This window comes from Hemicordylus capensis, chromosome 5 (assembly GCF_027244095.1).
Source record: "Hemicordylus capensis ecotype Gifberg chromosome 5, rHemCap1.1.pri, whole genome shotgun sequence".
Taxonomy (NCBI): Eukaryota; Metazoa; Chordata; class Lepidosauria; order Squamata; family Cordylidae; genus Hemicordylus; species Hemicordylus capensis.
In genome coordinates, this window is record NC_069661.1 from 171,810,975 (window position 1) to 171,833,777 (window position 22,803).

The following is a 22,803-nucleotide window of genomic DNA, read 5'->3' on the forward strand; positions in this document are numbered from 1 at the left end:
CATGTGAATAAACATACTTTGGTTAATTCTGTAGGACAGACATGTACAGAAGAATCATCATTTACGGAAGAACTGAAAATAATGTAACTGATGAAGGATTTCATATAAAACAGATGCTTCATTAATATTACTGGCTAGGGCCAATAGATCAGAAAATCCCACCCTCTACCAGTATTACTTCCTCTCCTTGTCTATATAACATACTCACCAGTCCTGATGTTCCCAAAAGAGTCCTAATCGAGTTTCTATCAATATTCTTTTAATAAAACAATACAGCCAAATGGTTGCTAAAAATAACTATGGTAATGTTTGATAAAAGCAGTGTTATGATACTTTCACAAGAGTTAGTGTCCTGCCAACAGCAATAAAAATAGACTTGAGAGTGATTCTCTGAATCAACATCTGATACCAGCATCTCATTTGACTACCACACTGCTCCTTTGACATCACCAATAAGAAAAAAGGATTATAGACTCACTGTTACCCAGTTTTAATGAGAATAAGGAGTGTGTGAGAGTGCGTTTGTGGCATTTCCACTGCCTTCAAAACTCTAGCTTTCAAAATCTTTGAAGCAAACTGGAGTAAGAGTTGAAAGAAAAACATCTCCATTCATGTTAAAGGGATCAGAGCAGAAAAGTAGTGGATAGCCTTCTGGAGTTTGCCAACTCCCCTTGCCCCAATATCCACATACCTCTTCTGCGGTAGGTAAATCCCTAACCTGCCACAGGGCTCAAGCTGGGAGCTTCTTTTAAATAAATTTTCAAGGGTTTCTCTCAATTCTCCATATCCTGGGCTGGGGATGGTGCCACTTCAGCCTGTGCATTTCCCAAGGCTCGTTTCAGATAGTGATGTGCCCGGACTGATCCGGAGGCCATTCTACAGGTCTCCAGACCGGTCTGGACATGGGGCGGTTCGGTTTGGAAGGATTGGGGTGGGGGGTTCCATTAAGGGCGGGGGGGAGTTTACTTACCCCTCCCACGCTTTCCCAACTCTGGCGCCATATTTACTGTAGAAATCGGGCGGCAGGATACCTCCCTGCCGCCCCTTTCCCTGCTTGGCTGCAGGGAAGACGGGCGGGGGGCGGACAGACCTTTGCAGAGCTACCTAGGAGCAGCAGAGCAGGCTTTTGCGGGGCAGGCAGAAGAAGCAGCACGTGGTGTGTGCAGTGTGGGGTGGGTTTGTGTGTGGCCGCACAGAGAGAGCTTCTTCCTCCTTGCAACGGCTCTCCAAAGTGCTTTGGCCGCCTCCCCTCCTCCGGCCCCCAATCCCACCACCAAGGCATTGCGACCACTCCTTCTCCTCCTGCGCGCCTTCCCCTGACAGGAGATCTCTCGCTGAACTCCGTGTGAGTGCCGAGAGATCTCCCGTCAGGAGAAGGCGTGCAGGAGGAGAAGGAGTGGTCGCAATGCCTTGGCGGTGGGATCGGGGGGGCTGGAGGAGGGGAGGCGGTCAAAGCACTTTGGAGAGCCGTGGCAAGGAGGAAGAAGCTCTCTCTGCGCGCCCACACACAAACCCACCCCACGCTGCACACACCGCACGCTGCTTCTTCTGCCTACCCCACAAAAGCCTGCTCTGCTGCTCCTAGGTAGCTCTGCAAAAGTCTGCCCCCCCGCCTGTCTTCCCTGCAGCCAAGCAGGGAAAGGGGCGGCAGAGAGGTATCCTGCCGCCTGATTTCTAAAAGGAGCCAAGCGGGGAAGGGGGCGGCAGGGAGCTTTCCTGCTGCCAGATTTCTACAGTAAATACGGTGCCAGAGTTGAGAAAGTGCGGGAGGGGTAAGTAAACTCTCCCCCGCCCTTAATGGAACCCCCCACCCCAGTGCCAGACCCCCTAGTTTCAGAACATTGCACCAAAGAAAAAGAAGGGAATGGTGATCAAAGCTATATACAAAAACAACTCAGAAACCTATAGCAGAACAGGCTCTGCTGAAGGAGTTTGGAAAAGAGGCGATTACAGGGGACAGAGGATTGGGGTGTATAAAATTATGCATGGAATGGAGAGAGCAGATGTGTGACTAGATGTGTGAACAGTGTAAGACATTCCCCTTAGGGGATAGTGCTGCTCTGGGAAGAACATCTAGGCTCCAACTTCCCTCCCAGGCATCTCCAGGATAGGGCTGAGAGAGATTCCTGCCTGCAACCTTGGAACAGCCGCTGCCAGTCTGTGTAGACAATACTGAGCTAGATGGACTGATGGTCTGACTCAGTGAGGCGAGTCTCACGATTAGTGAGACTCGCCAAAATGAGGTCTGCGGGGAGCCCTGGGCGGCCAGATCGGCCACCCACACAACTGTGACAACCTCAAAACAGTGGTACATCTGCTGGTAACCTCCAGACTGGATTACTGCAATGCGCTCTATGCGGGGCTGCCCTTGTACGTAGTCCGGAAACTACAGTTGGTCCAGAATGTGGCAGCCAGGCTGGTCTCTGGGTCATCTAGGAGAGACCATATGACTCCCGTACTGAAGGAGTTACACTGGCTGCCAATATAAAGCCCTAAACAGCTTGGGCCCTGGGTTTTTAAGAGAACGGCTTCTTCGTTATGACCCCACCGCCCATTGAGATCATCAGGAAAGGTCCATCTGCATTTGCCACCAGCTCGTCTGGTGGCTACTCACGGACGGGCCTTCTCCGTTGCTGCCCCAAGGCTTTGGAATGCGCTCCCTAGTGAAATAAGAGCCTCCTCATCTCTGATATCCTTTAAAAAGTCCTTAAAGATGCATTTCTTCACCCAGGCTTTTAACTGATATTGTTTTGAATGTTGTTTTTAGAATATTGTTTTAAAATTTTAAATTCTGTTTTAAATTTCTTGCTTTTAAATTTTTGTTTTGTTTTGTTCTGTTTTTGTTTTTAATTAATGTTTTACTTTTTAATCTTCTTGTAAACCACCCAGAGATGCAAGTTTTGGGCGGTGTAAAAATATGATAAATAAATAAATAAATAAATAAAACTGCCAGCTCCGTCACGGAGCTGGTGGGGGCTGCAGGTATTGGGGGTTGCGCAGCCCACAGAAGTTCCACGATGCCCTGTGCAAGCACGCAGGGCATTCTGGAGAGACCCCCAGGGCCAGGAGGCTGGTTTCAGCCTCCCGGAGGGGGTCTCCTCATGTGTTGCCGCGGTGTGGAGCTGCACTGCGGCAATACATGAGCAAACAGACGGAGATAGCGGAGCGCTTGCTCCGCTAACCTCGTTTAAGGGGAGGGCTCTGTAAGCGGGTTACCGCTTTGAGGACACTGGACTCACCTGCAAGCCCGGTGGTTCTCACGCTCACCAGAAAGTGGGCTGGGGTACCTTAGCCCGCTTTTTGGCGATCGTGAGAATTGCCTCAGTATATTGCAGCTTCCCATGTTCCACCGTGCATGTACTTTAAAGTAGCCAGTGCTGAACCACTGAATTTATATATCACATCTGCATATAATAAAATTTCAACAGATATCTACCATCAGTGTTCCCTCTAACAAGGATTCCCAGATGCTGTTGACTACAACTTCCAGCATCCCCAACTACAGTAGGCTTTGGTTGGGGATTGTGGGAGTTGTAGTCAACAACATCTGGGAATCCCTATTAGAGGGAACACTACCTACAAAACAGTGGTACATTTGTTGGTAACCTCCAGTCTTGACTTCTGCAATGCGCTCTATGTGGGGCTGCCTTTGTACATGGTCCGGAAACTTCAGTTGGTTCAGAATGCGGCAACCAGGTTGGTCTCTGGGTCATCTCGGAGAAACCACATTACTCCTTTGCTGATGGAGTTACACTGGCTGCCAATAGGTTTCCGGGCAAAATACAAAGTGCTAAACCCTAAACGGCTTAGGTCCTGGGTATTTAAGATAGCATCTTCTTCACTACGAACCCCACCAGATGAGGTCATCTGAGGAGGGCCATCTTCAGTTACCGCCAACTCGTTTGGTGGTCACACAGAGATGGGCCTACTCGGTTGCTGCCCCGAGATTGTGGAATGCGCTGCTTGCTGAGTTACGATCCTCCCCATCTCGGCCAATTTTTAAAAAACATTTGAAAACCCATTTTTTTACCAAAGCTTTCTCAGGATTTTTTTTTTTTTAAATACTGTTTGTTTAATTTTATGGTTTTTAAATTATTGTATTGTTTTAACTTTTATATGTGTTATATGTTGAACTGTTTTAACTTTTATATGTGTTTTAATTGTTGTTAGCCACCCAGAGACATAAGTTTGGGCAGGTATAAATTTGATAGATAGATAGAATACAATCAAAAATTAACAGAAAGGTATGCATGCGAGACACTTACTAATTTCTGTTGTTAATACTAGTCAGATGCATTAAATACTTGTATGTTATTAAAGTCAAAATAATTAAACATACAGAAAACAAGCCACCCTTAGGAAGAAACAGGAGCTACTGCTGCCTTATCATTTTCTTTTCAAGTGTCAAAAAACAAACAAATCATATAGATATTGGTTAACTGGTAGGTATTATATACTCTCTCATAATACTCAAGGTCACCCAATGAAATGGAAGATCATTATATCACTGCGGACAAAAGAAAGTACTTTCTCACACAACGTATAATTAACTTTTGGAATGCATTACCACAAGATGAGACAATGGCCACTGGTGATAGCTTTGAAAGATAACTTAATGAAGGATAGGTCTACCAAGTATTTGTTGGGATACCTAAATGGAACGCTATTTTCAGAGACAATATCTGAATGCCAGTTGCTGGGGAAAACAGGTGACATGAAAAGGCTGCTGCCTTTATGCACTGCTTGCAGATTTCCTAGAGGCATATGGCTGGCTACTGGTAGAAATAGGAGTCTGGACCCTTAATCAGATTTATTTGTTTGTTTGTTTAAAATATTTATACCCAGCCCCTCCAGTACACTACTGCTTGGGGCATCGATAAATATTAATCACATTAATGTTTAATAATATTATTTAATTAATGTTATTAAATGTAATTAATTAATACATTAATGGCATTAATGCTATTAATTAACATTAACATAGATACACTGAGTTAAAATACCAGGCTAAAACCACATTTAAAATTACAGTTTTTAAAAAAGTTTCAAATTAAAATTATTTTTGTTTTAAAGCTAAAAACTAAGATGTATAAAAACGAAAGAACCTACCAGATATGAGCCTCAGTAAAACATTAAAAAGCCTCTTTTAAAATATGTGTGGGGGTTTTTTTTACACTGAGGGAGGGAGCATGGCTGAACTCTTTGGGGAAGGTGTTCCAAAGCCGAGGGGCCACAACCGAAAAGGCCCTGTCTCTGGTCCCCAACAACCAGATCTCTGTTAGTGGTGGGGCCATGAGCAGGGCCTGAGATGATTAGCAGAGGACCCTGGCAGATTCCGCTCTACTGATTTTATCTTAATATATTAGGGTATCTTTGGTGATTCTTGGGTTAACATAAGAACAGCTCTGCTGGATCAGGCCCAAGGCCCATCTAGTCCAGCATCCCGTTTCGCACAGTGGCCCACCAGATACCGCTGGAAGCCACAGGCAGGAGTTGAGGGCATGCCCTCTCTCCTGCTGTTACTCCCCCGCAACTGGTACCCAGAGGCACCCCGCCCCAAGGCTGGAGGTGGCCTAGAGCCCTCCGACTAATAGCCATCAATAGACCTTTCCTCCATGAAGTTATCCAAACCCCTCTTCAAGCCATCCAGGTTGTTGGCTGTCACCACATCTCTTGGCAGAGAATTCCACATGTTGATTATGTGTTGTGTGAAAAAGTACTTCCGTTTGCTGGTCCTAGATTTCCTGGCAATCAGTTTCATAGGATGACCCCTGGTTCTAGTATTATGTGAAAGGGAGAAGAATTTCTCTCTATCCACTTTCTCCACACCATGCATGATTTTATAGACCTCTATCATGCCTCCCCGCAGTCATCTTTTTTCTAAACTAAATAGCCCCAGGTGTTGTAGCCTAGCCTCATAAGAAAGGTGCTTTAGGCCCTTGATCATCTTGGTTGCCCTCTTCTGCACCTTTTCCAGTTCTACATTGTCCTTTTTTAGATGTGGTGACCAGAATTGTACGCAGTACTCCAAGTGTGGCTGCACCATAGTTTTGTATAAGGGCATTATAATATTAGCAGTTTTATTTTCAGTCCCCTTCCTAATGATCCCTAGCATGGAATTGGCCTTTTTTTTTTACAGCTGCCGCACATTGAGTCGACACTTTCAACAAGCTGTCCACTATGACCCTAAGATCCCTCTCCTGGTCAGTCACCAACAGCTCAGATCCAAGCAGCATATACTTAAAGTTGGGGTTCTTCATCCCAATGTGCATCACTTTACACTTGCCAACATTGAACCGCATTTGCCACTTTGTCACCCACTCACCCAGTTTGGAGAGATCCTTTTGGAACTCTTCATAATCAGTTATGATTTCACTACCCGAAAGAGTTTGGTATCATCTGCAAATTTGGCCACCTCGCTGCTTACCCCTACTTCTAGATCATTTATGAATAAATTAAAAAGCACCGGTCCCAGTACAGATCCCTGGGGGACCCCACTTCTTACTTCCCTCCATTGCGAAAACATTCCATTTATCCCTACCTTCTGTTTCCTGTCTTTCAACCAGTTAGCAATCCACACATGTACTTGTCCCCTTATCCCATGACTGCTAAGTTTCCTCAGGAGTCTTTCACTCCCTCATTGTCTAATGGTCCAACTGACTCTCTGGCAGGTTTCTTGCTTCTGATGTATTTAAAGAAGTTTTTGTTATACCCCTTGATGCTTTTAGCTAAATGTTCCTCAAACTCTCTTTTCGCCTCCTTTATTGTTGCCTTGCATTTCTTTTGCCAGAGTTTGTGTTCCTTTCTGTTCTCTTCATTTGGACAGGCCTTCCAATTTTGGAAGGAAGTCTTCTTTCCTTTTATGGCTTCCTTGACAGTACCCATTAGCCATGCTGGCATCTTCCTGGACCTAGTGGTACCTTTCCTCTTTTGGGGTATACAATCTAACTGGGCTTCTAGTATTGTGGTTTTGAGTAAACTCCATGCACTCTGGTGCAAAGTTACTCTCCTGATTTTCCCTTTCAGCTTCCTTTTCATCATACTCCTCATTTTAGAGAAGTCTCCTCTCCTGAAATTCAAAATGTCTGTGTTAGACTTCCTTGGTCATTCTCTCCCCACATGTATGCTGAATTTGATTGCACTATGGTCACTGTTCCCTAAAGGGTCCATGACACTGACATCACGCACCAGGTCCTGGGTGCCACTCAGAATTAAGTCCAAGGTCACCTTCTCTCTGGTTGGTTCCAAGACCAGCTGTTCTAGGGCACAGTCATTTAGTGTATCTAGAAATTTGACCTCTTTGTCCTGACCTGACTGTGAATTTACCCAGTCTATTTGTGGGTAATTGAAGTCACTCATGATTACAGCCCTGCCTCTCCCTGATTTCCTGCTGCAACTCCCAGTCACTGTCAGCGTTTTGATCCGGAGGGCGATAGCACGTACCCAGGAGCACGTTCCCTTTCAGGCCTTGTACTGTCACCCACAGGGTTTCTGTGGAGGACTCCAGTCCACCTAGGTTTTCTAGCTTGTTAGATTCTATGCCTTCTTTAACATACAGTGCTACTCCACTTCCAAGGCGCCCCTCCCTGTCCTTTCTATGGAGTTTATATCCAGGGATAACAGTGTCCCAATGGTTCTCACTGTTCCACCATGTTTCTGTTATGCCCACTATATCTATTTCTGCGTTAGCAACCAAGCACTCCAGCTCACCCATCTTGGCTCGGAGGCTTCTGGCATTGGCATATAAGCAGCTATACGCTGAATCTCTCACCTGATGTACGCTATCTTTTGACTCTTTGACCAGCTGGCACAGTCTCCCATCTGCTCTTTATGCGGTACTGCTCTGTCCCCTTCTGTTTTATCTGAATCCTTTGCACCCTCGCACTTTAAAGGATGGCTTTTGCCGAACGGGAGACTGCCCAGCTCCCATCGGCTGTTCCCCAAGTGTCATTTTGAAAGCTGCTCTGCAACCTTTTTGATTTTAAGTGCCAGCAGTCTGGTTCCATCTTGGTTCAAGTGCAGCCCGTCCCTTTTATACAGGCCTTGCTTGCCCCAAAATGTATCCTAGTGCCTAACAAATCTAAACCCTTCCTCATACGTCTCATCCACGCATTGAAACCCCTCAGCTCTGCCTGTCTCACTGTACCTGCGTGTGGAACAGGTAGCATTTCTGAGAATGCTACCTTGTGGGTCCTGGACTTCAATACGCTACCTATCAGCCTAAAATTGGCTTCCAGGACCTCCCGACTACATTTCCCCACATCGTTGGTGCCAACATGCACCACGACAGTTGTCTCCTCCCCAGCGCTGCCTAAGAGCCTATCTAGACGCTGCGTGATGTCCGCAACCTTCGCACCAGGCAGGCAAGTCACCGTGCGGTCAACACGCGGGTCACAAACCCATCTCTCTATACCTCTAATGATCGAATCACCTACTACAAGGAGGCCCCCACCGAATATCCCCTGTGCGCGAGGATATGGGCTCATCATCCATGGAAGGGGTCCCTTCTAAAGGAGTATTTCCCTCTTCCTCAGACCGATGTCCTCCTTGCCCAAGATCTTCATTCTCCCTGACAGCAGAGGAGCTATTAGCCCTGGAGTGGGATGTCTCTAACACTTCCCTGAAGGTCTCGTCCACATGCCTCTCTGTATCTCTGAGCTTCTCCAGATCTGCCACCTTGGTGTCGAGGGAATGAACTTGTTCCCGGAGATTCAGGAGCTCATTGCACCGAGCACACACCCATGACTTCTGCCTATGGGGCAAATAGTCATACATGTGGCACTCTGTGCAATACACTGGGAAGTGCCCCCTCCCCTGCTGGCCTTCTATCTTCATACTGTTTTTGTTGGCTGTTTACAGTATTTAGAGATAGCTTATTAGAAGGATAGGTCTCAGCTGTAATGGTCAGGTATTTACTGTCCAAGCAGCTTTCCCAAGAATAGGAGGAAGGGATTTGTACTTACATTCTCTTCTCCACCAGTCTCCTTGTGATCACTGGGGCTTGTTCCAGGCTCCCCCTCACACTTCCTGCTAAACTCCTATGTCCTGTTTGTTATTCCTGTTCGCTATGCTCTGTTCACTATGCTCTCGGCCCTAAACTTCTTATGTAGAGAGTAGTCTTCCAACTCTCTTTTTTCTTTTTTGCTTCAGAAGGAGGCAAAAACCTTCCACTACTCATGTTCACAAGAGAGCACACAGACATTAAACTGGGTCTCATAGTGGAGCCTACACAATATACACTTCTCCAGCCACATCATATTTCATCTCCAAGCCACAGGACCCAGGGGCACTCATCTTCAAATGACAGATCCTAATATCCTAATATAAATATAAAACTCCCTGCATTTGGAGAGTTCCAAATGAATTATTGACTGGCACACAAACACACCCAAATCAAATGACAAGGTACAAACAATGCCAACATTTCTGTTAGCAATCTTGTACTATGTTGTTCAGGTTATGTCAACAGAGGTGTCAACAGGGTTTGGCTGCGTCAGGCATTGACCAAGGGCCCCCACACCCAATGAATGGTTATCTGGCTGATCCTTGGACCCCAATATGCACCCCAGTACATGGTGGCAGAAGTGGCACAGGTCAGCCAACAATTTCACAATTCCACTGCCTTTGCACAGAACTCCCATTGGTCAATCAGGAAGAAGGAGGAGCAGAAGAAGAGGAAGAAACTATTGCACAAATCTATTAGTCTTAGGCCCTCTTCATTGGCCCATGGGCTTTGTCCCAAAACCACAGAAACACAGGGTGTCTATGTTCCTATGCCTTTGAGAGAAAGCCCACAGGAGGCTGCCTCATACCAAGTTAGGCCATTGGTCCATCTAGTTCAGTACTGTCTACACTGACTGGCAGTGGCTCTCCAAGATTACAGGCAAGAGTCTCGCCTATCCCTATCTGGTGATGCCAGGGAGTGGATCTGGGACCTTCTGCATGCAAACATGCATATGTTCTTCCATTGAGCTATGCCCTCATCCCCTATGGGAATATCATACAGCACTTACCCGTAGTCTCCTATCCAAATGCAAGCCAAGGCAAATCCTACTTAGCAAACGGGACAATTCAGGTTTGCTACAAGAAGACCAGCTCTCCTCCCCCTGAGATGATACAGGAACCTTTGGAAGAAAGTTACTGGACAATGGGAGTTAAAGAAAGTGGGAAGGGGGAACTACTGAACGACTCTCTTGGTCTGCTTCTCCTTCTCCTACACTCTCCATTCCCCACTGACCAATGTGGGGCTGTTTTGATGTGGCAGTAGCTCCTCCTACCCTCCAAGAGGGGCAGGGGAGCACCTGCCACTTCTCCTCCCCACTCTCCAGTAACTTGGTGAGGCAGGGACCAAATGAGCCACAAGGGTGCAGGACTTTGCCCCAGGGACCACAACCAGGCATTATCACTATCACTATCGCTTAAAGATGATACCCACACAATATAGGTTATTTCTCTTCTGCCACTCTCTTAGAAGATACAGGAACACTTGCAGGTAAGAGATGCTGAAATTTCACCTGTTAAAACATCGTTTAGTTCTGGTATGTAGTGTCTTCTTAAGACATCTTACATCTATATTATGGTAGAGCAAAAAACTTCCAAAAATATCCTCACCAAATATGCAAGCCACCTTTATAGCCTCTAGAGCCAAATCAACCACTGCCCAAATATGAAGATGATGAACAACAAAGAAAAATATAGACTTGTCCAAACTCTATTAGAAATCAAGATTTATCAAGTCAATCTATACCCTGTGAAAAAGAACAAAAATGCAAGTCACTTCTATTTTAGCACTTCTATTTTATTGTAACAAGGTTACAGTAAAAGATTTGATGCCGTTTTCCCAAGTAGCTTAAGTACATTCTTAATATTCAAATTAATCCATAATGATCTGAAAAGATGGCTCAGAAATGAGCTAGTGCAAAACGTGATAACGTGCAATTAATAGATGATAAAGAGCTTATAAAAATATTGTTATGCTCTCTTCGCATTCTTACAGGCATATAACACTTTTTTTCTGTATACAAACACAAGTGCCATCGAGATGAGACAATTTGCAAATATACTGTAAAGAAACAAAGGGGTTTTGAACTAAGAATAACCGGCCATCAGAGATCTTTGCCATTCCCATGTCACTCAAACATCACTCTGACAGAACTAAATGCTGTTTGCAAATGCTTCTAAAACACAATGTGAATTATTCAGTGAGAAGACTTGAAATATTATTGCTACTCACTGCCACGTCCAGTTTTGTCATCACAAGCAAACAGTGATAGGATTCACCTCAACAGTGAATCCCAGTGACTGAGTAATCAACCTAGTAAGCTTATTTAGGTTAGTCAATGTTTGTTCTGGGTGTTTTGGGAACTACATTTGTGAATTTTGGAATGTCTAGTGTTTATTCTTACTGTGTAACACCCAGGCAAGAAAAAATCCAAGGGTTCTGGTCCTTTGGATTCCTAGAAATTTGCTGCTGCCACACCTGTATGTAATTTTCCCCCCATTACCCCATATTATGAGGATGACTGAGGTTACTCATTCTGTAATCTTTGGGCAGGGTCCAGACTAAGTAGTTATGGCTACATTTCATTGAAATTTATAGGACTGTAACATGATTGACTTCTCTCACTGATTTCAATGGTGCATAGTCATGACAAACAAGTCTATATGCGGCACTTTGGTAGTACTCTGTTCATTCTAAACAATACCAGAAAGATAACCTCACTGGGAATATAAAGCAGGAGAGGGGGAAACTGAACTCCACAGTTCTGGCAGGTAGTACTGACATGTTATTCTCTATGAACTTTATCAAAAGGAAGGGATATAATCATCCAGTGCATATGATGATCCCAGTCACATGTGTCAGGAACTTCAGGCCATCCTTGCCTGTAGCAGATGGGATAAGGTGACTGTGGAAATAAACTCTTCACTGATGCTTGCATGACCACCATGGTACTGGTATGTCATGAGTTAAAAGAAGTTGTTCCCCCCATCCCATAACCTAGGTTATGGAAAGCTGCCATACAGACATGCCCATAGAATCCAAAAGGTTGCACAACAGAATTCTGAATTAAGAAATGTAGATGTCAAGAGGCTTAGTTTTTGCACATGCAGTGAATTTTAAAAAATTAATTACCAAAATAGATTGCTATCTGGCCTTTCCCACTCAGTGAGCATAAACAACTGCTATATATAGCCTACCACTTCTGGTAACTGGTAATAAAATAGGCCAAGAAAATGTTTCTCCTGGTCCTAAACTTTCCAGCTTAGCAAAGGTATGTGGGAAATCCTCTAAGCAAACACAAACCTCCTTGCTGGCTTTTCCTTTTGCTAGGTCCTCCTGCTTTTAGTCAACAGAAAAAAGAACCAACAACAGCCACTCTGCATTACACTATGGACAATCTCTCTCTCTCTCTCTCTCTCTCTCTCTCTCTCTCTCTCACACACACACACACACACACGCACAGTATAAGCACCTGCATTGGCTACAAACTGTATTATGAATTCATTTCAAGCTCTTCATCATTTCTCTAACAGCTCTCTGCTTTTCTGTTCCTCACAAGTATCTCCTCTCCTCTCCCATTTCCCTCATTAAAACCAAAGATGGTTTTGCCCCACAACTACCTCCTCTCTCATTTCCCCAATCCTTTGTCAACACCAACTTCCTCAGCAAAGATTCCACCCATAGCCTTCACATTTTTCTGCACCTTTTCCCGTCCCTTTCCTCTTTCCAGAGTTCTTGAACTCTGCATCTACCTCTACCCCTGCCCTGCTTGCTTAATGTGGATTGTAAGTCCTCAATGCCAGAACTGTTCCACTGATTCTCCCCCCACCTCCCATCACCATACTATATTTACCACTTTGGCACTAAAGAAGCATTGAACAGTAGCAGCTTCACTCTACAATACCATCTCACATTCACTCGTGAAAGGTAGAAAAGAGGCCCTGTCTTCAATGTACAGAAATAAATGAACAAAACCCAACTGAGACTGTCATGGTTATTTTTAGGAAATCAGATTCATCAGCTTTCCTGTGAAACAAAAGCTTCTCAGGAGTCTATTTGTCTGGGTTGTCACAAGCTAGCTGCAGTAAATATGGTTTTTATTGCTGTAATAATAATTAAACCCATGTCTTTTTAACAGACTTGGAAAAGGAAGGCCACAATACAATACAGAGCTAACCCTGTTCACTTATTTCAATGAGCTGCTTAAGTGCATTTCACTGTATTATATATTGGCCTATATCTTGAAAATTTTCAAAGTACAGTTAAACAAACAAGAACCTGAATAAAAATAAGGCTGCCGAACAGATTTTAGTAAAGATGTGTTGCATTTCACATTAAAAGGAAATTTGCAAAATCTGCAGTGTTAACAGCGTGTTTAAAGAAATTATCAAAGCAAAGAACATTCTTCGGTTATTTTGGACCAAGACAAGAACACATTCATCTTTGGGTGCTTATTTTAGTTTCTAACACAATGACTGTGCTGTTCTTTTCTTGCTAGCAATAATTATATTTCAATTGTTATTTTACATCATACATGTTTTGCCAGACAGCCTCTCCTCCATCTTGGAAACATTGGCTTTTGACCAGAGTAAGACAGAGTGAAACTGTGCACAGATAAACATTTGGTCCCAAGAGAAATCTTGCCTCCATTTGGACGACACACCAAGTCATGCTAACTAAGTTAGTGTGAGCAGCCTGGAGAGGCAAAACATCCATCCTGAATTCTTGAATGAAGCCAAATTCTGGAACAGAACAAGGGATCTTGGGCAAAAGACACCACCACCCCATCGGCCCTGGCTACCATGAAAGCAAGGGCCAGGCCAGATTTGGTATACTAGAGCCGTCTTGTTTGGATTTTCATGTGAACAGCAACCATCCCACTATGGATGCCCCCATATCCTGCACTAAACAATTCCTAATTATCTTTCATTCCTCCAACTGTTCTGCAATTGCAGCCCCTTCTAAGAGATTTCAGAAAGAAAACCCTATGAATAGGCTCTTTGCTTATAGACATGTGTGTGTCTTCAGACGTGGCATAGTAGCAGTTAGTACTCTGCTCTTCTACTGCCCTGGATACCACCTGGTCAGGCGCTCTGTTATTGCCCTCTCCAACCTCACCTTCCCCTCTGGAGTGCTTACGTAGTTGATGCCAACTGAGCTGCCCTCTTTAACCTCCAAGCAGTCCCCTTACATAAGCTCCCATGGTTGAGTTTCTGAGTTGCCTTCCTCAGTCCTCCAGGAAGCTGGTATGGGCCTGACCAGCCACTGCCCGTCTTTCCTAGGGTTCCTCACAAGCCTTCCCATGCAGCTTCCAAGATGTTGTCAGGCTTTCTGAGGCTTTGCTTCCCCTCCCTGATGATACGCACTGTCAACTCTGTGCAGAGGTGTGTTGTGGGGGGGGGGAAGCAGCTACTCCCACGGGGCCAGGAATAATATGCAAATGATTCAAAGCTAAATATTTGCACAGGCTTAATGAACAGTAAGCTTCCAGTTCTATTACTATATGGACTCTGACTAGCCACCCAATTTTATGCATATTTACTCAGAAGTAAGTGCCACTGAGTTCAGGGGGCTTACTCTTAAATACATGCACCACAGGATTGCACCTTATTAAATGGCAGCTGTGAAGACCTCAGGCATGTCTGGGTAATTTATGCTGAGTCTGCAGATGGGAAGAAAACAAGGCAGGCCCCAAATGCAGAGAATGAGAAAATACCTCAGAATATTTTTTTTAAAGAGGTGTGTCTCAAATTGCAAAGAGTCTAGGAGACAGAACAAAACAGAAACAGATATATACTCTGCTTCTTCTCCCCTCTATACCTTTCTAAAGATTAGTGTTGTTTTTCCTCGGTCTCCAAAGGCTGCCCAAGAAGCCAGTTGTGGTGACACCTCAAGGAGCAGATTTGGGGGTAGTAGATTTGCCCTGCTCCACAATGATCTGTTGTGCTCCAGACCTTCTCTTCCTCCCTCTAGGGTTTGCAGAAGGAGAATGGACCACATCAGCTTTCTAAATGACTCAGGTGCTCCTCCTCCAAGGAGGGGACTGGCTCCTTGTCACCGCTGGGAGTGGGTGGGCAGGGCAGGAATGGGTGGAGCATTAGGGCAGGAGGAATTCTGTGCTGTGCTGCTGTTCTGCCCACAATAAGAGGGAGAGGGAGGGGGGCTGAGAGAGAGAGAGAGAGAGGTTTTTAAAACTGGAAGCAGAATATCATACTGGATCCCAGAAGGATGTTGTTCATCAAATACAATAGTATAAATGTATTGTTGATTAACAAAACAGAAATGTAATGGGCAAGACATTCAGCTTCTGCCGCCTTCAGCTGTAACATCAGAACAGCTGAAGGAAACATTTTGCCCATTACATTTCTGTTTTGTTAATCAACAATAAATTTATATATAGAAAAAAGGATGGTTTGCTTACTTTCAGAATAATAGCAAAGGATTGTTTGATGTGATTGGGTGATTGATTGATTGATATAATGTGTTCATTTTATCCTGACTGCCTGAAGACCCCACACTTTAAAACACTTCAAAGGGTCCTGATTGTGGTCTCAAAGTTTGCTTGAGCCTGTTATACATTCTTTGTGTGAATGGTGTTAATACATGAGATGATGTTCAACACTCATACAATATGTGCACAATATACACAGGTACAGATCTGTACAAAGTACAGAAGTATAGCAAGGTTGGTGTGGGCCCTGTAACAAAAAGCAAAGATGGGCCCGTGGCCCTTGCCTTCCTCCCCTGGCATGTCTTTACAGCAGAAGAATGATAAGGACATGGTGAAAAACAAAACATTCTTGGCATGCCCTTTTCCTTGCTCCTATGGAAATAATATCACACATTCCCCATGAACACAGACACTTTCACAGACATACTTGCATGCGTTTTTGAAACATCTATGCCTACTCAGTGACCTCATACATGAAGAGCGAAGAGCAAGCTGGTCACCCTGCTGGGGGGGGGCTCCTCCCTCAGGGACCCAGGGATATCCCCCCCCCCCCGTATTGTTCAATTATAGCTATGCCCTTGCAGAGCTACAGTTATCCATATGTTATGCTGAATGCAGCAGCATACCTCCTACTTACATCTCAGGGGCCCTGTACTCAGGTTCGCTTTGACCATAAATACAGGTGTGTGTGGACAGACATCTGAATGCAGGTACAACATAATGAGGTCGTTCTCAAGACCAGCTCTACCTGGGCTAGCACAGTTTTAACCAGGTAAAACCGGTCGTGAGAACCGCTGGGATTGGTCCTGATCCTGGCACTCCTCAGCTGGGTAGCTCGGCTTTTGTATTTGGGCTAAAATTGAGGAAGGAGGATACGCACACGCCTTCCTCCGTCACCGCCCAGTCGCGTGGAAGGTCAGGCTGCCTTTATGTTCACGCTCCTTATGCAGTGTATTGTGGGATACTGGAGGACTTTCTCCTCTGAATCCTAGCTCTGTTGATTGCTGCCATGCCACTCGTGAGGAAAAGCCACCAGTTATCTGGGAGGAGACTTCCTCCCCCATCTACCACTTTGTTCATGTGAACAACCTTAATGTATGAATAGGACTATAGCTTGAATGTACATGAGAACTGCAGAAAATGTAAGCATACTTCTTTAAATTTCACTTATGAACATGGTCTGAAAGGGAGCAAAATTAATTCCTTGGCCTGTACCTGAGACAAAGGAAATCCTCTCTATCAGCAGAGAAAAGGAAAATGTGTACTATATTCCTAAAAGGAATTCAGAAAATTGCAGACCTATCAATCTAACTTCTGTCCCGGTTAAACTGGCTGTTCAATAATTGCTCATTATTAAGGCTAGAACTGTCAGTCAAGCCTATAAGCTTTGCTGAGGAAAAATCAGCATTGCTTCTGCAAAGGGGCGTTTTTGTTTTGTTTTGTTATTTGTCTCATTGGTCTTTTAAAATTCTGCCAACAAACATGCAGATGGGAATGATCCAATAAACATTATATACTTATAGCTGATAAGGCAAGTGCTTTTATTGATTGGTAATCAGTTAAAAAATCAGAAAGCAAGCAGAGGACCAGAATAAACAGGAGGTTTTCACAATGGAAGAAAATAATAAATGAATCTGTATTGTGAACAGGACTATTTAATGTATTCATATATTATCTGAAGTCAGAAGCAAACAATGAGCTAGCCAAGTTTGTGGGTGAGACCAAATTATTAATGATGTTGAAATCCCTACGGGAGTGTAAAAAGTGCTAAAAGGACTTCTTAGAAATGGGGAAATGGGCAACAAAACAGCAGTTTATGTATGTGCAAAGCAACTTTCTATGGGACAAAATATCCCCGTTTCAAATATACACTTTGGGAGGGTTTGAACTGGCTGTCACTACAGAGGAAAGAGATTGTGGGAATGAAGTGTGTTACACTAGTGACAAAGGCAAATTTACTAAAGTAACTAAACATAAAACAACTATTGTATTATTTAAATATTTGCTGAAGTCATACTTAGAACACTGAGTACAGTTCTGGTCACCACATCCCATCAAATATATCAGTAGAGCTTGAAAGAGGCAACAACTACTTATGAAGGTGTTGGAACACATTCTGTATGAAGAAAGGTTAAAGTGTTTTTCATTTTAAAAAGTAAAGAGAAATTAAAGAGAAATATGATTATCAGTTATGAAAAATGTAGAGTGTGTGAACAGAGAAAGATCCCGCCCCCTCAATTCTAGAACTTGATTTGCAGTAGGTTCAGGACAAACTAAAGTAGTTCTTTGCACAAGTCACAGTGGTCTATCAAAAACTCTTAACCGCAATAGCTAAATAGAACCTCCATGTACAGAGGCAGTATACTTCAGAGGATGAGATGCTGGGGACAAACAGCAGGGAGCGGCCATCACCATCCCTAAATTCGCTGCTTCCAAGGGGAGGGGGCAATAGTGTGGGGCTGCAGTTCGAAACAGAACGCAGGACTAAATGCACTTTCGTCTGATCCGGAAGGCAGTGCTTTGAGTGGGCTGCCGTTGCTTGATCCTGGTGCGGGGAAAGAGGAAATCCCCTGGAGATTTGCTTCTATTAAAAAAATCCACTTTCATTTAGAAAGAGAAGGGATCCCATTGGCTTGCCGAAACCTTCCTCCCTTTCCTCCTCTCCCTGGCAAAGTTACATTAGAAAATGTAACTTTTCCCATGGGCTGGAGGAGCTGCGTTTGGCGTTGTTTCCCGCCCCCTCCTCCCTTCCCTTTCTAGCCCCACCATTCCATTTATGAGAAGCAGGCTGAAAAGTTACAGCAGGGAGGGAGGATGCCGCCGGAGGGGGTGAAGTCACATTGGCTCTGGGTGTCTCTAGCCCCTAGTCCCGCCTTCTCTCGTGCCGCATAACTACATAAGTAGCTGGGAAGCAGCTGGTTGCAAGAAAGCGGGGGGAGGGGGGGGACGCAAGAGAAAATTTCTCTCATCCATACGCTACTTTTCCGGCTCTCAAAAACTTCGCACCGAGTGTGTGTGTCTCTCTGAGAGAGAGAGGGTGCCTCAGCTATTGCTCCCAAAGCAACGAGGGGCGAGCAGGGGGTGGGGACGAGGTGTGTGTGTGTCAAGGGCAGTTTCCTACACAACTTTCCCCCCTCAGAACAACCCATCACCCGCGTGGTGCTGGGCAAGGCAGCCCTTCCTCCTCCTCCCCTGCCTTGCCGCCCAGCGGGAGCCGCGCACGTACATCCCGCTTTTTCCCTTTGTCTCTCCCGCCCCAAGTTGCCCCTCAGAGTAAAGTTTGAGCAGGGAGGGAAGGTGGCGTGTGCGCTGCGGGCAGAAAGGCTCGCTCGCTCGTCTCTTACCTGTGGCCAGATTGTCATTGATCTTTAAAGGCACCCTCAGGATATAGACTAGGAAGAGCATGACGAAGAACCACAGCGTCCACAGATAAGTCCACGACCAGACGATGCAGGATTTGAGCTGCTCCAGAAAGCCGGCCCCAGCTTCAGCCATGTTTTGGAAAGGAGAGGGAGAGAGAACACACGCACACACTCCAGCCCTGCTGCTCTCTGCTGCCACAACCTCTCGCTGTGTATTTGTGGGATGATTCATGCCTCCCAAAGTAACGTGTCCCCCTTCCACCTCCGCCTCCTCGCAGGGCTTTCCATGCAGGCATCTATTGCAGCCGCTATATTAACTTGTAAACAAACACAGCAGTGAGATCCCTCACCCACCCACCGCAGCCCATGTCTGCCTCTGTCCTTCTCGGCACACACAGCCAGAAGCCAAGGCGACGGTTTCCAAGAAAGCTGCCATTTACATAAACTTGAACTGGACGGGGTGGAGGGTGGCAAGGAAGTAACTGCATGAGAAAATTTTCACAAGAAATAGCCTCCGTCCTTCATGCTCCTTCAATTTGACTCCCCTCCCTCTCTCTGATGCCAGCCCGATGGTAACGTCTTGAGGCTGAAAAGTATATAAATATATATCATCTGATTTGGGTTATGATCTTTGCATATACTCCAGTTGCCCCAGTTTCCTAGTACTTGTCCCTGGTAGATCACTGTCCCTATTTTGCCTCTAGGAGAGATTTGGGGCATGAATTTTAGACAATTTTGTTTAGGATATACAAACTCCCCACCACACACACACAAGCAGACCATAGCCTACAGTAAATGTGGCTATTTGGTCTTGTGGTAGCAAACATGACTTGTCCCCTTTGCTAAGCAGTGCCCAGACATATGAATGGGAGACTACATCTGTGAGCACTGTAAGATATTTCCCCCTTAGGGGATGGGGCCACTCTGGAAACAGCAGAAGATTCCAAGTTCCCTCCTTGACATTTCCAAGATAGGGCTGAGAGAAACTCCTGCCTGCGTCCTTGGAGAAGCTGCTGCCAATCTGTGTAGACAATACTGAGCTAGATGGACCAATGGTCAGTATATGGCAGCTTCCTATGTTACGATTGCATTCTGTACCTACTAGTGTCCTTCACTATTTTTCAGGCATGGGCCACTTTGGCACGCAAGCAAGCAAGCAAGCAAACAAACCCTTCAATGTGAGAGCCATTTCTCAATGAGCTGACCTCCTCACACTACTATGTTTTTCTCAGAGCCCTCTCTTAGGAGTCCTAGGAGGAAAGCACTGCATATGCCTTTCAAGATGATGTAGTGGCCACAAAGAGCCCCATTTCCCACCATTACCTTCAGTACTGCGCAGGGCTATCCCTAGGGGGGTGCAGGGTTGGGGGCGTACCAGCATGTGTGTGGGGCCCTTAACATTTCAAATAAATGAATAATATACTTTATATGTAAAACCAAGACTCAAATATACACAGTTTAAACATGAATTCCAAAAGTCAAGTTGGAAAGCACTATACCATCATCCATCCAAATTAATCACAGAATACCCACTGTTCCTCCATTTCAAAGGAAGAGAATAATCAGTCTGTTTCTGATACAGTTTTTTTAATCCTACATTTCTATTTCACTCTTCCTCTATAAGGAACCCAGAGTACATAGTTACTAATGTTTATCTTCACAACCACCGTGTGAGGTAGTTTAGGCTGAAAGATATGTGACTGGCCCATAGTCACCCAGTGAGTTTCATGGCTGAATAGGGATTTGAACTCAGGTCTCACCAGTCCTAGGCCAACACTCTAACTAGTACACCACACTGGATCCTGATTCTGTTCTTTTCCTTCCTCTAAGGGTAAAGTGTGCCGTCGAGTCGATGTTGACTCCTGGCAACCATAGAGCCCTGTGGTTGTCTTTGGTAGAATACAGGAGGGGTTTACCATTGCCATCTCCCACGCAGTCTGAGATGATGCCTTTCAGCATCTTCCTATATCGCTGCTGCCCGATATAGGTGTTTCCCATAGTCATACCAGCGGGGATTCAAACTGGCAACCTCTGGCTTGCTAGTCAAGTCATTTCCCCGCTGTGCCATTCCCCCTAGCCTTTTATAACCCATCCCTTTTGCCTCACCCCTGAAAGTTTACTGCAGCTTAACAGCGCCACCTACCTTGCTTCACCCTGCCCAAGCTGGTGTTTTATTTCCCTTTCCCCCTTTAAACAGTCTTTTAATGGTCATCAATACGTGTAGCAGTGACTGCAGCTCACAGCAACTGGTCTACAAAAACTAGTGCAGCTAACATGTATTATTTCAAGAACACAGAAGCAGTAGATAGAGGGAACAATGGCTGTGTGTTTGTGTGAACCATCATGAAAACAATGGGAACAAGAAAAAAGGTCGGAGTGTTTTGTGTGGGCATTTTTGTACCTTAAACCAGCAGTTCTGCACTGATAATCAGTTATCATGATAAATAATTGCAACATGCCATGAATCAAAATCTATTCCTGCATTCTGTTTGCGTTATCACCTCCTGGATAGTGCTGGTCACTGATCAGACCATTCAACTGGGCTTTAGAATAATCACCCGTTCAAAATGAAGATAGACTAGTGTGTGTGACCTACAGCAGGTTTTCCTCTGAATGTCTGCATGTGCTGTCTTCTTATTTATTGGAACTTTGGAATGAGCAAGGAGAAGGAAACTTTGAGCCTTTCTTGAGATATTAGCAGTCAAGTCAAGTTGACTGCTAACTTGGCAAAGAGGCGCCTTTTAATGTGGTCGTTCTCTTTATTTATCAGGGGGAAAGTAAATGGCTCTATCCACCCTCAGCACAGTACCTCCAGTGACTGTTGCTGGTGTCTGTCTTATGTTTCTTTTAGATTGTGAGCCCTTTGGGAACAGGGATCCATCTTCTGATCTATATTATTATTTCTCCAAGACAGGCCATGCGTGGCGATGTGGTAGGAAGGAGGCAATTGGCTGAGTTTGCAAGCAGAAGCACCTGATTGGGCAGTGGGGATTCCATATGCAGATAGGGAGAAGGAGCCTATGAGAGCAGAAGCACCATGGTGATTGGGCAGTGGGGATTCCCTATGGAGGAGGGGCCTGTGATAGTTAAGGTCAGTTGGAATGCAGCTGTTACTGGTCGGAAGATGTTCTGGATATAAAAGGATAGCAGGCAGGGGTCTGCAAAAAGACAGGTCATGAGGGAGGAAAGAGCCCCTTCAGGAGAAGGAGGATTCCTTTGTGTAAATGAACAAAATCTGTTAACTCAGGGAGGGAGGAAGAAAAAACATGAAGGGAGGGGGAAGAAAGAGTGGAGGAGAGAGAAAGAGAAAGAGAGAAAGAAGGGAGGGGAAAGAGGGACAGAAGGAAAGGCAAAGGACGGGCCTGAGCCTGTCAGCAGCCTGAGTGGAATGAGTGGCCATGGCGGCACTGGCAGCAAGGAACGGTCCAGGCAAGCACTGCTGCTGTTTGGGGCTACTGAGGCCATTGTAAGAGGGAGGCAGGCAGACAAGGGATGGGCCTGGGCCTGGGCCTGGGCCTGTCAGCGGCCTGAGGGGAATGAGCGGCCATGGTGGTGGCAGCAGCAAGGAACAGCCCAGTCAACCACTGCTGCTGCTCCTGAAGGGAGGAGCAGGAGCGGGCCTCGGGTGAGGGTGGGGAGGTCTCTGGGGACAGGGGGCTGCAGTTTGGCCGATAGGCAGCAGCAATGCTGCAGCCACGACCAAGAAGGGTGAGGGGGGTGGAAGCAATGGGATGGAGAACGAGCAGGAGTGCAGACTAGGTGAGGGTGGGGAGATCTCTGAGGTGAGGGGAGCAATCAAGTACTAATGCGCAGATGCTCTAGAGCGTGCAAGAGTTCCAGCATCGAAGCGGAGAGAAATAATGGCAGCGGTCAGGATGCAGAGGTGGAGGGACAGCAGGTGAAGCCCCTCCATCCAGAAGAGGTGGGTGGACGGTGGGCAAAGCCCCGGCGGCCAGGAAGAGGAGGCGTTGGCGGGGAGAAATGATGGC

At 45.5% G+C, this 22,803-nt stretch overlaps 1 protein-coding gene across 6 annotated transcripts in view; it reads right to left on the reverse strand.

The window, feature by feature from the left end:
- Positions 1-19,154, reverse strand: part of ST7 (suppression of tumorigenicity 7) — a 150,691-nt gene extending 131,537 nt beyond the window's left edge. For 5 of the 6 annotated variants that reach the window (XM_053254194.1, XM_053254190.1, XM_053254191.1 and 2 more), the window contains exon 1: positions 18,797-19,154. In XM_053254194.1, coding sequence (XP_053110169.1) covers positions 18,797-19,046 — 250 coding nt within the window. In that variant the 5' untranslated portion in view covers positions 19,047-19,154. Of the gene's footprint in view, positions 1-691; positions 711-18,796 lie in introns of those variants that run through there. The other variant, XM_053254202.1, reaches the window with a different exon arrangement.
- Positions 19,155-22,803: the final 3,649 nt, after the last annotated feature.